The sequence below is a fragment of the Euphorbia lathyris genome, chromosome 10 (assembly GCF_963576675.1).
Source record: "Euphorbia lathyris chromosome 10, ddEupLath1.1, whole genome shotgun sequence".
Taxonomy (NCBI): domain Eukaryota; kingdom Viridiplantae; phylum Streptophyta; class Magnoliopsida; order Malpighiales; family Euphorbiaceae; genus Euphorbia; species Euphorbia lathyris.
The window spans coordinates 64,986,271-65,003,942 of NC_088919.1; the positions used below are offsets into that span (position 1 = coordinate 64,986,271).

The 17,672-nt window shown below is 36.5% G+C and overlaps 1 protein-coding gene across 1 annotated transcript; it reads left to right on the forward strand.

Moving 5' to 3' along the window:
• Positions 1-768: 768 nt before the first annotated feature.
• Positions 769-3,969, forward strand: LOC136208402 ((+)-borneol dehydrogenase 1-like). The gene is made up of 3 exons (XM_065999262.1): positions 769-966; positions 1,034-1,290; positions 3,259-3,969. Exons 1-3 carry the CDS (start codon positions 923-925, stop codon positions 3,894-3,896), a joined length of 939 nt encoding a protein of 312 aa, XP_065855334.1. The 5' UTR covers positions 769-922; the 3' UTR covers positions 3,897-3,969.
• The last annotated feature ends 13,703 nt before the right edge of the window (positions 3,970-17,672 follow it).

Below are 17,672 nucleotides of genomic sequence, written 5' to 3' on the forward strand. Positions count from 1 at the left end.
AAAGCAGAGTGAAGGCATATGTGATCATGTACCTTGTGATTCTTTAACTTTCTAAGTGTTGACATCTGATTGGCTTATACTATGCATGCTTTTGTGCATGTCTCCTCTTTACCATAAATTACAGGTGTTTCTTAGGGATTAGGAGTGTATCTTTGGAACCCGATCTTGTAATTGGAACATGTGTCCTTGGTGTTATGTTTTTTTTTTTGCCTAAAGCTCATTATTGATCCACGTGTCCCGATGGTTATATTTCTTTATCGTAAATTACGACGCTTCTTAGGGATTATGAATGTATTTTTGGAATCCGGTCTTGTATGGTCATATTTTTGTAGGCTTAATGCTCCTCCGCCCCCTTAACTTGTCCAAATTGGTCATTTTACCCTTCCAACTCATTGAATGTCTTATTTACCCCCTTAACTCCATAAAAATGGTATTTCTCACCCCCTTAACTTGTTCAAATTTGTCATTTTACCCCTCCCCAAGTCATCGAATGTCCTATTTACCCCCTTAACTCCATAAAAGTGGTATTTTTTACATCTTTATAGTGCAAAATTAATAGGACTTATTCAAATAAGTTTCAAAATATATTTAATACCACTTTTGTGGAGTTAATGAGGTAAATAAGAGATTCTATGAGTTGAGCGGGTAACTGGACAAGTTGAGGGTGTGAGAAATACCACATTTATGGAGTTAATAGGGGTAAATAGGACATTTGATGAGTATATATATAAAGCTCCTTATTGATCCATACTGAATGTCCATCTTTTTTGTTACAAGGAATAAATGCCCATTAAAGGAGAAAGTGATCCTTTCACCATCCATTTTTTGTGGTCATGTTTTAATTTTTATAACTATAAATTCCATTAAAGGAGAAGCACAAAACTAAGAATTCTCTTGTTTGAATCTTCAAAGAAGTATACTTATGGAAAAGGAGACTATTCCTATCCTTGTAACGCCGGAACAAAGGTAAGGTACTAATTAAAAAAACTTAATATTCTAGTTTTACTCAACTAGTAATTTCTTTTAATTTCAGATTAGCCGGAAAAGTAGCAATTATAACAGGAGGAGCAAGCGGGATAGGAGCCAGCACGGTTCAACTTTTCCACGAAAATGGAGCCAAAGTTGTTATTGCTGATATTCAAGATGCCCTTGGCCGAGCCCTTGCGCAAAAGCTCGGCCAAAACGCCATTTACATCCACTGCGATGTTAGCAAAGAAGAAGAAATCAGGAGTCTCGTAGATCAAACGGTTAACAAGTACGGGAAGCTAGACATTATGTACAACAATGCAGGTAAGAGTGATAATTTTTGACACGATTACTAAGAGTCAACTCTTGTTTAACACTATTGACAGGAGTCAACTAGTATATGCCTGTTTATATGTGTCCCGAAAAGTATTTGATCCAAAAGGTTAGTCGATAGGTAAGCTATAAAAATTAAATTTTGTTATTATATCAGACACACTTTTGCATCCTAATTGCCTTTAGAGCTTGAAATACCATGTCAAGAAACCATTTAATCGAAAAATTTATTATTAGCTCGAATGTAACGCTTATCATGTTTGTTGCAATTATATTATAGGGATGAAATTCAACTTCGTTGTTAATATTTTTGGAAAACATAGATTTACCTTTAATGTACGAAATGGTAAAGAAACTTATCCCTAGCATTTCTAAGCAATACTTCTTAAAAAAACAAACATAAATTAAATTATACCCAAATATTTGGTTTCATGTGACGTATTTAATTGTTCACATTTTGATAGGTTGTTTGTAAGTGTGTTATTAACATAATAAACATTTTAGATATAATTAATATTTAACAACTTCGATATGGTAGTCAAATAACCGTTAAACCCGTTATTTTTCTTTTTAAGAATTGGTAGGAATTTTTTTATATTTCATACTTTCTTAATATAAAACAAATTTGGCATAATGCATTGTTGCCCCCTTGTTAGCACAAAATTTCAACTACTCCTGAAACTTTCAAAAGTTACATATGATTACATATTCTTATTCAATTGCATATTTGATAACCTCTTAGATTTTCGATAAGTTCATATTTTTATCAAATTGCATTCAATAATCTAAAACTTCAAAAGTCCTATGAACTTTCAAAAGTTTCTAATAATTTATCTCATAGTTGTTAGAATCGTACGAGTCGCGAGTCCACTCGTACGATTCGATTCGTTTCATGAAGAATTTGAGTCGTATCTATGGCACGACTCGGAAACTTCATGAATCAGACGAGTCACCACCGATTCGGCCGATTCACCAAGTCACCCGATTCGGTCAATTTAGACCACCATGTAAAAAAAATCAATTTTTAACAACTAAAAAACGTATATCAGAAGCCGTTTCGAAGAAGATGACTATTTACTTTACAAAACAAGAAAACGTATAGAAGTTATGAAATACGATTAGTTTCAATTAGACGACTCTTCACTTTACAAATCTCAAAACCTTCCCTCTTCTTTTCTGTTTATTTGTTATTATCTTCTTCTACTCTCTATTATCTCTATTTTTTTATTTTCTGTCTGTCTCTATTTTCTTTTCTAACTTGATATTTGCATTTTGGGCTAATATTTAAAGTTAAATATGGTTAATATTTTATTTTTTTATAGCATTTTGAATTTGATCTGAATCTTATGATCCGATTCGATTAACGAGTCCCGATTCGCAAAATGAGATTTCGAGTAACTAGTCGAATCTCGATTTAACAACTATGATTTATCTATTTGACACATACGGACTACTTTGACACGTGAGAGTATCTCCCATTTGGACCTTATTAGAGCACCTCTAATGGGTGTTACAAGCTTATTGCTTGTAACACCCAACCAATAGAGGAGCTGTGTTTTCTTTATTACAAGTTGTTGGGTGTTACTAACAGTAGTAACATGAAGTAAAAAGTGCATGGAAAATGAAATTTATTGTTTATATTGGAGCTTGAGATACACCGAAAAATGAGAAGCCTCTAAAAGAGAGAATGTATTCCAAACTCTGTATTTAGAGAGTCTCTTTGTGGAAGAATCGTGAAACAAAGTGGGAGACAAAGTCTGTCATCCATTATTAAATACATAAAATTTCTTTTCATTATTTTTTTTTATATATACACAAATCTTGTTATTTTAATTCTAAAACCATTATTGTTTTTAATTTATCCATTTGGCAGCTCATACACTTACCCCGTGTTGCAACCAGTATTGTTGCTCTTACATCATATCAATCCTAATTTTTTCACCTCTAAATTAAATGCAGGAATAGTAGATCGTCCATTCACAAGGTTCATAGAGAGCAAAAAATCAGACTTAGATCGCCTAATAAGCATAAACTTAATTGGTGCAATCCTCGGAGCCAAACATGCAGCAAGAGTCATGATTCCACAGCAGAAAGCCTGCATATTATTCACAACAAGTGCTTGCACAGCAATAGGAGGACTCGGAACTCAATCATATGCCCTAACTAAACATGGAATTTGGGGATTATCAAAAAGCTTAGCATCAGAATTATCCCCAAATGGAATTAGGGTTAATTGCATTTCACCCTTTGGAATTGCAACCCCTGTAGCTGGAATAACTGTCCCTAGATTTATATCAGATTTTGCTTTGAGTTTTACTGGTAATCTCAAGGGACAGATTTTGAAGACAGAAGATATTGCTAAAGCTGCTCTTTATCTTGCTAGTGACGAAGCTAATCATGTTAGTGGTCTTAATCTTGTTGTTGATGGTGGGTTTAGTGTTGTTAATCCTAGTTTTGTTAATCTTTTTGCTAGTTCGATGAGGAGTATTTATTTCATCCAAAGGGTTGTTAAGTTGTATGGAACTCCATTGATTGCTTCATTTATGTTGGGTTGTTTGGTGGTTTTGATTTCCATGTCATCGTTTATGATGATATGAAACAATGTAAATGAAGTTATTCGGCTAAAAAAGCCACCCAATAATGAGAAATTTTAAAGTATTTTTTGGAACATTATATCATATCAATCAATTGATATTTGTAGTTTCACAGTAATCATCCGATATGAAGTAATTAATTTTCTTAAAGATGCGAATGGTACTTTATAATCTCGTGGATTGATATCGACCCTCTGTCCATGTATCTGTATGGTGAAGGAAGGAGAGTCATTCAGAGCAAGCCGCCCGACATCATAAAGGCCTCAAGGTCTTAGTGTTAATTGAGAATTGAAAGGAGATAATAATCTGTATATTATATTTGCTTGATTTGTGTTACAGTATATTTGTGTATAAATAGTAAAGAGATGCTAGCCCTAATTAGTTACAGAGAGACCTAATTAGACTAGACTTGTGAGAGATGTATTCTAAGTGTACTAGGAAAGGTAAGGATAAGTGCAACCGTGTGCTGTATGGATATATACGGTTAAATACAAAGTATATCACTAATACCCCCCTTAAGCCGAGGACGAGAGCAAAGCGTGAGTCGTTGGCGAAGTATGTTGAACCGCGAACTGGAAAGTGGTTTGGTAAGTATATCGGCGACTTGATCCTCGGTAGGAATGAAGTGAACTGATAAAAATCCGGAGGCCACTTGTTCTCGAACGAAGTGATAATCAAGTTCAATGTGTTTGGTGCGAGCATGAAATACTGGGTTAACAGTGAGATAAATTGCACCGACATTGTCACACCATAATCGAACCGGTCGCGGGATTGGGATGCGAAGCTCAAGCAGAAGGGATTTGATCCAAAGAAGTTCGGCAGTGGCATTTGCAACAGCTTTGTATTCACTTTCGGTGGATGATCGTGCAATGGTTGGTTGTTTGCGAGTGTTCCATGAGATGAGGCTTTTGCCTAAGAAGATGCAGAAGGCTCCCGTGGAGCGACGATCATCGGGGCAGCCACCCCAATCATTGTCTGAATAACAGTGAATAGCTGTGATTGGTGAACTAGAGAATTTGATACCGCAGTCCTGAGATCCGTGAATGTATCGTAGTACTCGTTTGACTCCTTTCCAATGTTTGTCTGTTGGACAATGTAGGAATTGACATAGCTTATTGATGGAGAAGGCTATGTCAGGACGAGTGAGAGTGAGGTACTGTAGAGCTCCAACGATGCTCCTGTATTCTTCTCCGGATTGTAGACGAGTTCCTTGTTCACGAGATAGGTTGGGAGTTGTGGCCATGGGTGTGGAACAGGGCTTGCAATCGAGCATGTTGACTTTGGCAAGGATATCGCGAGCATATTTGGTTTGGGAAAGATGAAAACCATCTGCAGAATACACAATTTCAAGGCCAAGAAAATAGGAAGCACGCCCTAGATTCCGTATTGGGAATTCCTGTTCAATCTGTAATATAGTTTTCTGAATCAAAGATGGATTAGTGCCAGTAACCAATATGTCATCGACATAACACAGGATGAATGTTTTGTCATGTGAAGTGTGATTGATAAACAGAGAGTTGTCAGCTCCAGACATAGTAAAACCAATGTTACCCAAAAACGTTTTGAGACGCAAGAACCATTCTCGAGGTGCTTGTTTGAGACCGTATAGGGATTTACGGAGTAAACACACATCATTTGGTCTGTCTTTATCACGGAATCCTTGTGGCTGTTCCATATAAATGGTTTCTGTCAGATTGCCATGAAGGAAGGCATTGGACACATCCAATTAGTTAATGGTCCAGTTGTGAGCAGCTGCAAGGGCAAAGACAAGACGAACAGTGGTGGCTTTAACAACAGGACTAAAAGTTTCCTTATAGTCCAGGCCAGATTGTTGGCTGAATCCTCTAGCCACAAGTCGCGCCTTGTGACGTTCAACGGTTCCATCTGCTTTTAACTTCGTGCGGAACAGCCATCGTGAGGTGATGATATTTCTGTCTTTTGGACGCGGAACCAGATCCCAAGTGCGATTGGTGATTAATGCATGTATTTCGGATGCCATAGCATCCTGCCATTCTGCTTTTTGATTAGCAGACGTAAAACAACTGGGAGTAAAATTTGCAGATGAGACAGTAGTTTAAAGAGCCATAAATTTTCCTCTAGATTGAAGCGAGGAAAGCCGAATTTGCATTGGATGACGTCGGACAGGTTCCGAGGTTCCCGGGGCAGTGCATAAATTTGTAGGAGAGGAAGAAGAGAGTGATGTCGTGATCTGAAGTTGTGGGCTGGAATTTTGTGCTGATGAGATTGGAGAGGAGAGGATATTAATTGGTGAAATGGGTTCAGGGATAGGCTGAATGTTATTTGATGAGGAAATAGGCATGGTGAGGTGATGATGAGAGTTTGATGAGGTGTCTGGCGGGTTAAGGAATGGTGATTGGTGAGTGGCGTGATCAGGAGAAGAAGTGGAGGGAGATTTAGTGGCTGTCAGCTGGGGTGGTGATGAGGGCGTGATTGTGGGAGAGTGGGAGAGGTGGTTATTGGGTAGTGTTGTGATAGTGGGAACCAAATCAGGAAAGGTAGATGAGGGATTTGTTGTGGGAGTTAAGGTGGAATTTATGTCAGCAGGTAAATTTGTATTGGTAGATTTGTGGTGATGTGCAGGAATTGAATTAAGTGGTATTGATGAATGCAAAGAGATGTTACCTGGATAAGGCCCGAGTAGAGACGGAACCGAGACAACAGCATTTGTGACAGGAGAGGCGGATTCCGGTGTATGCACAGTTGTCGAGGCAGCTTGAAGAGGAAAAAGATTCTCACGAAACACAGTGTGTTTGCAAATATAAATGCGATTGGAGTTGAGATCAAGACAAAGGTGACCATTGTGATTGGGGGAGTCCCCGAGATAAACACATAAGCGAGATCGAAAGTCAAACTTATGTTTATTATATGGATGAAGTAAAGGCAAAATACCACATCCAAAGACACGTAATTTTGAGAAATCCGGTGTTTTGTTGAATGCTTTGGTGAATGGAGACACAGACCCAAGGACTAAAGTGGGTAGAAGATTAATTAAGTAAACATTGTGTATGACGACATAGTTCCAAAATTTTAAAGGTAGTGAAGCATGAGCTAAAAGCGTTAAAGCTGTGTCAACAACGTGCCGAATTTTCCGTTCAGAAATACCGTTTTGTTCATGAGTATGAGGACACGCTAATTTATGCAAAATTCCTTCTTTAGCAAAAAAAGATTTGAGTTTTTGGAATTCACCACCAAAGTCTGAGTAAAAGTTCTTAACCCTAGCCTTATATTGACGAACAATCATTGCATAGAATTCAAGAAATAGGGAATAAACATCACTCTTATTTTTCAAACAATAGATCCAACTAAAACGAGTAAATTCATCAATGAAGATAACAAAATAACGATGTCCAAAATTTGATAAAATAGGGGAGGGTCCCCACACATCTGAATGTATAGATTCAAACATGTAAGTACTTGAACGAATAACAGAATTTAAATGCGATTTGGATAGTTTGCCCATTGGACAAGAAGAACACGCCTGAGTACTCTTGGATGAAGGAAGCTGATGTTGACGAATGATCTGAGATGCAGTTTGTGAATGACAGTGACCAAAACGAGCATGCCATTGTGCAAACGGAATCCGTTCTCCAACTAAAGCTTGCTTCAAAGCAGGAGGCATGATGTACAGTCCGTCTCTACTCGGTCCTCGCAAGAGGATTTCCTTGTTGGCCTGGTCCTTGATAAGAAAATAAGATGGCCAAAATTCAAAATAACATGAGTTGTCACGTGAGAATTGTTGAACAGAAATCAAGGATTTAGTTAAACGAGGCACAAGTAAAACATCTTTAAGATTGAAGTTGTGGAGAGAAGAAGACCCCATGTGGGATATAGGCAAACCTTGTCCGTTACCAAACCGAATATTATCATGACCCTGGAATGGAATCATATTTCGAATCTGTTGAGCATCATTGGTCATATGGTGAGTGGCTCCGGTATCAGGGTACCATGGCTGTTCCTGACCCATTCCATCATCCAAGGGAGGATTTCCCTGATAGTCCATACATGTGATGTGTGCCTGAGGACGAGAAGCTCTGTTTGGTGGCGCCCCATGCTGAAGTGTCCCCCGATTTTTCTTCTGAGGACATTTGTCAACCCAGTGTCGAGTATCATTACATATGAAGTAGTGTCCCCGCTTGCGTTTAGATTTGAGCATGGAGGCAGAAGAATCTATTTTGACAGTGAAGTTCGCCATGGGAGATGGATCAGCACTGTGCTGAAGTAGTTCTTCTCTGATCAGTTCATCATATAACTCATACCAGTGAACAGGTTCTCCACGTCTGACATTGAGAGCCGTTAAGACGGAGTGATACTCCTTGCCAATGTTTTTGTAAATGGTGGCAATTAACTGGGTGATAGACGATGGACTGCCGGCTGATGTAAGTTCATCGGCAAGAGCTTTGATTTTCTGAAGATACGCGGAGACACTCATATCATGGCGTTGAAGTGAATTAAGCTCAAGAGTGAGTTGAATACGTCTGTTTTCTGAGACGGCACCATAGGTGCATTCTAATGCATACCAGACCGCACGAGCAGAGGTGAGATTGAAAACGGTGGAGACGACCTCCTCACTAAGAGAGGCCAAGATAGTGGCACGAGCAATACGGTCACGCTGTTCCCAGTTAACATAGGCCGGATTGAGCATGAAATCAGCGGACTGAGTTGGATTTGCACCAGCAAACCGAGGAACATATTTAGGAGGTGAGGGAATTGCACCAGTGCAATTTTCATCGAAGACCCTCATTGCATCAAGGGTGGCCACAAGGTAAGTATGCCAAGTTCGATAGTTACGAGATGTCAGTTTGACACTCATGACAGGGATTGATGTTAAGGATGATGTGGGATAAGAAAGCTGACTTGCAGGAGGTACAGAATCAGTATAGGTACCAATTGGGGGAGGGAATGGTGGTTCATGGGTTGTATGAGAAGGGAGATGAGGCTGGAATGGCTGGTAGCCACCCCTGGAGGTAGGAGGAAGCATTTGGTGATGATTTTGCGGGATTGGAGCAGGTCCATGTTGATGAGGAAGGCCAAAATTATTACTGGTTGGAAGAGAGGAGAAAGGAACAGGTGCACCGATGATATTTTGGGGTGGAAGATAAGATGAAGAATAATCGTATGGGACATACGGGAATTGAAGCAAACTTTGATTTTGGGCAGGAAACAAATACGAATCAGTTACGGATTGTATCGGTGCAGTCGAAGGTGGTAGTGCAGTGGTGGCTGCCGGAATTGACTGAACCAGACCAGACATGGGGTGAGATAGGAAGGAGGATGTTGTATCAGTAATAAGAGTAAATTGGGTATCTGTTTGCATAGACGATAGGGAAAGAGAGGCCGTGGGATTCTGAAGGGAAGCAGCCGGAATTGAGTTAGAGGGGGCAGCGGAATTATGAGGCGGGGAGGCGGAAGAGGAGGGACTTGCAGTGGCGACTGATACCATGTTAATTGAGAATTGAAAGGAGATAATAATCTGTATATTATATTTGCTTGATTTGTGTTACAGTATACTTGTGTATAAATAGTAAAGAGATGCTAGCCCTAATTAGTTACAGAGAGACCTAATTAGACTAGACTTGTGAGAGATGTATTCTAAGTGTACTAGGAAAGGTAAGGATAAGTGCAACTGTGTGCTGTATGGATATATACGGTTAAATACAAAGTATATCACTAATACTTAGGTCCAGTGAAACGAGAACATCTGACAATGCGCTTGCTATGTGATAGGGTGCACCACATGACGTCATTATAAGGAGGTTGCAGAGCCGATAAAATATCCACATGTGTCCAATGAGTCATTAGGGCACATTCTCAGGATTATGTCAGTTACCCCTCGTAGCTACAATATAAGGAGAAGGTGAGCAATCAATCTACCAGAAGTATGTAAACATGACAGTACAAATATTTCTATTATCTTCAACTTTTGCTAATTTAAGCGTCAGAGTGGGTTCTTCGCACACTTACCACTCTATGATGTGATGTTACCTCTTCATGTTACTCAAGGAGGTTGTAGAAGATTGCACATATTACACAACATCATTGGTATAGTGAGCGTGGATGAACACGTCTTCCAAATGAGCAATGTTTCTGATTACTAACTTGGCTCAAGGAGCATCGACTAGTCGACCTCCATAGCCTATAATCCAAGAAGAAGGGGTGACATAATCTCAACCAGGTTCTGGACGAGCCAGGGGCGGATGTAGGGGGGGTGAAAGGGGCATTTGCCCCCCCCCCCCCCTTTCATCCCATTAAAAAAAAATTTAAATCCAAAAATAAGGGTTAAAGTGCAAAAATACCCGTTAGGAGCAATTTTATCCCTAATGTTGGAAGCCAGGAGCAATTTTACCCCTAACGTTGATAAATTGGGTCAATTTGAGAAATAATTCATCAAACTGTCTTCTCAGTCATGAATAATAGTGTCTGAAATTGATCCAACTTATCAATATTAGAGGTAAAATTTGTGCAAAATTACAAAATTGATATGCAATTGGTGCAAAATAAAGAAAAATGACTGTATTTATAATAGTGTCTGAAATTGATCCAATTTATCAACGTTAGGGATAAAATTGCTTTTGGCTACGAACATTAGGGGTAAAATTGCACCATTTTATAGATGTTAGGGGTAAAATTGCACCTGACCCAAAACGTTAGGGATATTTGATGCGTAACAACCCGAGAATCCCGGAAATGGATGATTACGAGTCGGAAACATTATAATTTACGTTTTTTATCAAAAAGAATCATGAAAATAATACATGACAATTGAACGATTTTTCATTTTTCGTCAACAAAAATTGAACAATTTTGCATTTTTTGACATAAAAAATTGAACAATTTTACATTTTTTGTCTAAAAATTGTTTACGTAGAATTTTGTCCCCGCTCCTTCAAATCCTAGATTCGCCACTGGGACGAGCCTATGAAATGTGGGGATTATCCCCAAGCTTAGCATCTGAATTATCACAAAATGGGAATTAGAGTTAATTACTAAAGCTGGATGAGAAGTTTTTATTTCATCCAAAGGTTTGTTAAGTTATATGGAACTCCATTAATTGCTTCATTTATGTTGGCTTGTTTGGTGGTTTTAATTTCCATCTTGTCAACATTTATGATGGGATGAGGCAATGGAAATGAAGTTAGTAAGCTGGAAAGCCACCCAATAATGAGAACTTCTAAAATTACCTTTGAGAGTGATATTTTATGAAATTATCTACACAATAATTCACATTGATATTTTTATTTGATAGTATTATTGATGAAATTATTTAGATAACTATTTTTTTATAATAACTATTAGGGAAATATATTATATTTATTGTTTTTATATTGTAATTATGGTGATTGGAATAAATTACAATATAAAAACAATAAATATAATATATTTTCCTAATAATAACCACAAGTATATAAAGCACAAGGATAGAAATGAATTATAACTTCAATAGGAGTATCTTCTAAGATTAATGTATAATTACCAAGGTTATAAAACATATTGGACACTAATTAGACGGATAGAGCCATTGAGAATTATCGTAGATTAACCGAAAATTAATTAAATTTTTATTTTTATATTTTCTTATATAAATGCAATTAAAATAGACATTATACAATCTATAAATAATAATATAAAATGATTATATATATATGTATATATTTTGCAACATATATCCTTACAAATGCGGCAAGTAAAAATAATGTCTAGTTATGAAATTTGTCGAAAACTATAAAACGATGACATTAAAATTTATCAACCATATCATGAAAACAAGTAGATTACTCAATTAAACAAAAACTATGCGACAATAATCAAAAATCAAAAATCAAAAATCAAAAATCAAAATAATAATGATATATATATATATATAGTAAAGTCTCTATGTATGAATATACTATATAGGAATAACCTCTATTTTATTATAAAAAAACTCGGTCCCAACTTGGTAATAACCTCTATGACCAAACTCTATTTAGTAATAACCTTTCCATTGTTATACAAACAGTCTGGTCCCAATTGTATTCCTATATAGAGGTTTTAATGTGTGTATATATATATATATATATATATTTATTTATTTATTTATTTATTTATTTCGATTGTCGCCCATGCGGCTCCCATATGGCTAAAAAACACCTAAGAGACCTATGCGAAAAAATTCGGACCATATTTTCGATTATGAGCGTGTAGGCGGTCCAATTCTTGGACTCTGATAATATATATATATATATATATTTATATATATAATAGTAACGATGGAGGTGGAGTGTCAACTCCTCCTTCTTTTTACTGATTAAAAAATAATATTTTTAATTCTATTTATTTATAATAAAGCTAATTGGCTTCCTAATTAATTATCCTCGTGGGTTGGAGCAGGCCAAGAGAGGGGGTTGTGAAGCTGAATACTGATGGCTCCTGCCTCAGTAATGGTAAGATTGATGCCGGAGGTGTTCTTAGAGATGCGGGAGGCGCCTGGCTTTCTGGGTTTACCCAGAATTTGGGGTTGGGTTCTTCTTTTTCTGCGGAGCTCTGGGGCATTCTCTCTGGTATCCAGCTTGCTAAAAGGCTGGGTGTGAAGAGGCTTTCTGTGGAGTCAGATAACATGGAGGCCATCAAAATTATTTCGGATAATCATGCCTTGGGTCTTCATAGCCGCAACCTTATCAGAGCAATTAAAAGGCTTAGCTCCTCCTTTGAGATCTTAGAGTTCAGTCACATTTTCAGAGAGCAGTACCGTGTTGCGGATCACTTGGCGGCGGCTGGCCATGAGGGGGTGTTAGGTGTTTCTACCCTTACCGTTCCCCCTATTGCTCTCTCTCCTCTTCTTTTAGAGGATAGGATTAGGGTTAGCTTCCCTAGGCTAATCCCTGTGTAGTTGTTTTTTGTTTTTTCCTTTCCTTTTCTACCAAAAAAAAAATTATCCTCTTTCGCACGTTGTTATCTTTGTCTAAGCGCTACTATTTATTTATCAAAGATCCCTTCAATCTAAAATTTTATTTATTTTAATATTTACAATTTTAGTTCAAATAATATCATCAATGAGGGTAAATATGATTATAAAAACTTGAAACATTTTAATGAGAATTTTTTTAATCATTTTAAACATTTTAATGAAATAATTTTTTTATCATTATTAACATTTTAATGAGAAGATTTTAAATCATTACAAATACTTTAATGAGAATATTTGTTTATCATTATAAAATATTTTAATATTGATTAAAAAAAGGAGTAGTTGATACTCCAACTCGTTGGCTCTTCACGACAGACCAATATTTCATAAGAAATTGATTGTTGACATTGTAAGTTTTATTTGTTTTTTAATACTACTTCAGTTCAAAAAACAATTATTATCTTGTTATGAAATAATGTATATGAATAAATGTAGTTACGTGCTTTAGACATGGGCTTTAAGGAACAACTAAAAAGCAAACCCGCAAATTATCTCGATAATAAAGAAGTAGAGAAGAAGAAGTCTTTATTAATGAAGAAGAGAAGGAAATAAGAAATCAATTTACAGGAGAAGAAAATGAAAAGTGCCTAAAACCTACAGATATCTTTCCTATTTATAGAATACAACAATAAAAAAATAATTATCTGTCAATTAGCTGAATGGTAAAATACACAAACAGCACCTATATTTTAACTTACTTAACACCCCCCCCCCCCCCCGCAAACTGACAGTGATTACTTTGCTGTCTGCTGAACATTCAAAACTCCAAGTCGTGAAAGGAAAGAAGTCAGCAATGGTGAATGTAATGGTTTGGTTAAACAATCTGCTAACTGATCTGTAGTTGAAACTGGCAGCAAATGTATCACACCAGCTTGAACCTTTTCTCTCACGAAATGACAATCAATCTCGAGATGTTTTGTTCTTTCATGAAAAACCGGATTCTTAGCAATATGAACATCAGATATATCATCACAAAACAATAAGGCTGGTTGAGGATGAATAATTTGAAAGTCTTGCAAGAGATAAAACAGCCACTGAAGCTCACATGCTGTGGAAGACATGGCTCGATATTCTGCTTCAGAACTAGATCTACTAACGGTTTGTTGCTTCTTAGATTTCCAACTAATTAACGAACTGCCTAAAAAAACACAAAAACCTGTAATTGACCTTCTTGTTTCTTTACAGTTAGCCCAATCTGAATCCGTAAATGCTTGTAGTTGTAATGAAGATGCAACAGGATAAAACAAACCTTGAGCATGTTGACCCTTTAAATACCTCAAAACTTTGTGCACTAAGGCCATATGCTTTTCTGTTGGTTTATCTAAGTATTGAGATAACTGTTGAACAGCAAACGATATATCAGGCCGTGTGTTGGTTAAATAAAGTAACTTACTTACGATTTTCCTATATTCTGTGTTGTCTGATAGAGGTAAAGACTGTATACCATCCAAGCTTTCTGGTGTAATAGGAGTAGAACATGGTTTCGCTTCTAAAAAACCTGTGTCAGCCAATAAATCAAGAGTATACTTCATCTGGTTAATATGGATTCCTGACTTATTTCTCAGAATTTCAAGTCCTAAAATGAACTTCAGCTTTCCCAAGTCTTTAATTGTAAAACACTTATGTAAATGATCCTTAATGTCTTGTATAGCCTCAGTATTAGAACTAGCTATGATGATATCATCAACATAGACAGCCAATGCCATAAAATCTTGTCCAGTTCCCCTTATAAATAAAGATAGATCTGCTTGAGACTGTTTAAAACCTAACAACAACAACGCTGCCCTTAGCTTTGAGTTCCATTGTCGACTGGCTTGCTTCAAGCCATACAAAGATTTGGTTAACCTATAGAAAGCATTAGGTACATCGGTCTTCACCCCAGCAGGTAACTCCATATATATCTCCTCTTCTAATTCCCCATGGAGAAATGCATTGTTGATATCCAACTGCTGCAAATCCCATCCTTTGACAGCTGCCAAAGCCAATAATACTCTAATTGTAGATACCTTTGCCATATGAGAGAAGGTTTCATTATAATCTAAACCTTGTTGTTGTGTATATCCCTTAGCCACAAGCCTAGCCTTGTACCTCTCAATGCTACCATCACTCTTCCTCTTGATTCTAAAAACCCACTTATAACCAATAACTTTCTTCCCAATAGGCAAAGAACAAATCTCCCATGTCTGGTTAACAGCAAGAGCTGCTAACTCATCTTGCATTGCTTGTTTCCATTCTGGAGATTGAGAAGCCTGTTTGTATGTTTTAGGTTCTTCCTCTGCATACAAAGAAAATGAAAAATTCTGTTGCGAAACAGACACATTAGCATAATCAAGTACATTAGATAAAGGATGATTCACTCCCTTTTCTGGAACAGGTAAAACATTATTCTGCATCATAGCATAATGATAATCTCTAAGGTACTGAGGCTGCTTATGAACTCTACCTGATTTCCTAGGAACATTATGTGTTTTCAGTAAACCTTTTTCCTCTACTGGTACAGGCTGTATAAGATCACTAGCATCCACAGACTCAACATTGTGACTATCATAAGGAAAAACACGCTCATGAAAAATAATATTGCGAGAGACTAATACTTTATGATTATCCATATCATAGACCTTATAACCCTTCATACCTGAACTATACCCAAGAAAAATACACCTCCTAGAACGTGGATCCAATTTTGTTCTATTGCGAGTAAGAGTACTAACATAACACAAACTACCAAAAGATTTAAACATCGAATAATCAGGCACTTTCTTATGCAAAACTACATGAGGTGTTTTATTGTCAAGTAAAGGAGTGGGCATACTATTAATTATAGAGACAGCATGAAGAACAAAATAAGGCCAAAACTGATTAGGAAGATTACTTTGAAATTTCAACGAGCGTGCAACATTCATTATATGCTGATGCTTGCGCTCAACAAGCCCATTTTGCTGTGGTGTTTCAACACAACTCAACTGATGTTGAATTCCAGTTTGCATACAAAATTCTTTTAAAGCAAACTCTAGACCATTGTCAGTCCTTATACACCTTACTGTTCCTGCATACTGTACTTCTACCATTTTAACAAAAGCTTTAACTAAATCAGGTACCTCAGATTTTGTTTTAAGCATATAAACCCAAGTATACCTGGTAAAATCATCAACAATGGTCAGAAAATATCTATATCCATTCATTGAAACATAGGTTGGTCCCCATATATCCATGTGAACTAATTGAAAAACAGAACTAGTAGAAGAAACAGATTTAGGAAAAGGCAATTTTCGCTGTTTTGCCTTATAACAAACATCACATACCAAGTCAGTACTACTTACAATATCAGGAAATTGTTTGGTAATTTCTGCTAACCTAGAAAAAGACGGGTGTCCAAGCCTATAATGCCAAAGATCTTCTTGATTACAGGTAAGAGAATGAACAGGAATATCAACAGAATTACAAGCAAAAGCATAACCAAAAACAGGATCATCCAAGTGATATAACCCTTCTTGCACTTTAGCTAAACCAATCCTCTTCTTGGTTTGTGCAGCCTGGATTACACACTGATCCATAGAAAAATTCACATAACAATTCAAAGTAGAAGTCAACTTAGCAATTGAAATCAAATTATAATTAAAAGAAGGCACAAAGACAGCATCATATAAGATCAAATCTTCAGAAAGATGAACATTACCAATATGAGTAGCCTGTAATTTCATATTGTTAGGTAAGATGACAAACCAATTATCAACTGGTCTAGAATTTGTAAAATAAGATAGTGAACTAAGTACATGATTACTGGCACCAGTATCTAAAATCCAAGAATTATTAATAGAAGAATGTGTAGAAGAAAAACCTGTAACTCCAACATGATGAGCAGGTTGAGTATGAGAATTTTGAGCAATAGCAGCATTAACAGAATAAATCTCAGATTGTAAATCAGCAATACGATAAACATCTGATTGACAAAAAATTTCTTTCAGATTATCCCACAGATCTTTAGCATCATCAATCCATCCAAACGATTGAGCAACAGAAGAATCTAAAGAACGAATTAACCAAGAAAGTACCATATTGTTGCAGCGTCTCCAGGCGGCGAAGTGGGGATCTCCAGGAACGAGTTTCTCGATGGTTCCATCTATGAAATCCAGTTTATTCTTTGAAAGCAAAGCCATCTTCACGTTTCTGCTCCAAGAATGATAATTCTTTCCTGAATTAGCCAAAACTGGTGATACAAGAACAACAGAAGGATTTTCGCTAGGGCGAAGATAATAGGGACTCGATTCGTCAACTCGACGATTTGCCATGATTGTGATTAAAAATAGAAATTGAAGAAGTAAAGAGAAATTGAAAGAAGATGTGCGGAAGAAAAGAATATCAGAGCTCTGATACCATCTCGATAATAAAGAAGTAGAGAAGAAGAACTCTTTATTAATGAAGAAGAGAAGGAAATAAGAAATCAATTTACAGGAGAAGAAAATGAAAAGTGCCTAAAACCTACAAGTATCTTTCCTATTTATAGAATACAACAATAAGAAAATAATTAGCTGTCAATTAGCTGTATGGTAAAATACACAAACAGCACCTATATTTTAACTTACTTAACAAATTACAACTTCGCTAGCTTTACAATTATCCGTGGAAAAAATGTTCCTAGACAACCAAATGATTTCGACTGTGGAGTGTTTGTGATTTTATTTATGATCAAGCATTGTCAGTTTGATTCAAGCACTTTTCAGGTAATATTTATAATAGTCATTGAGAATTCAGTTTTTTTTTAAATACAGTACACTTTATTAATTATATTTTTCTTCCGTTTGTTTTTGTAGTTC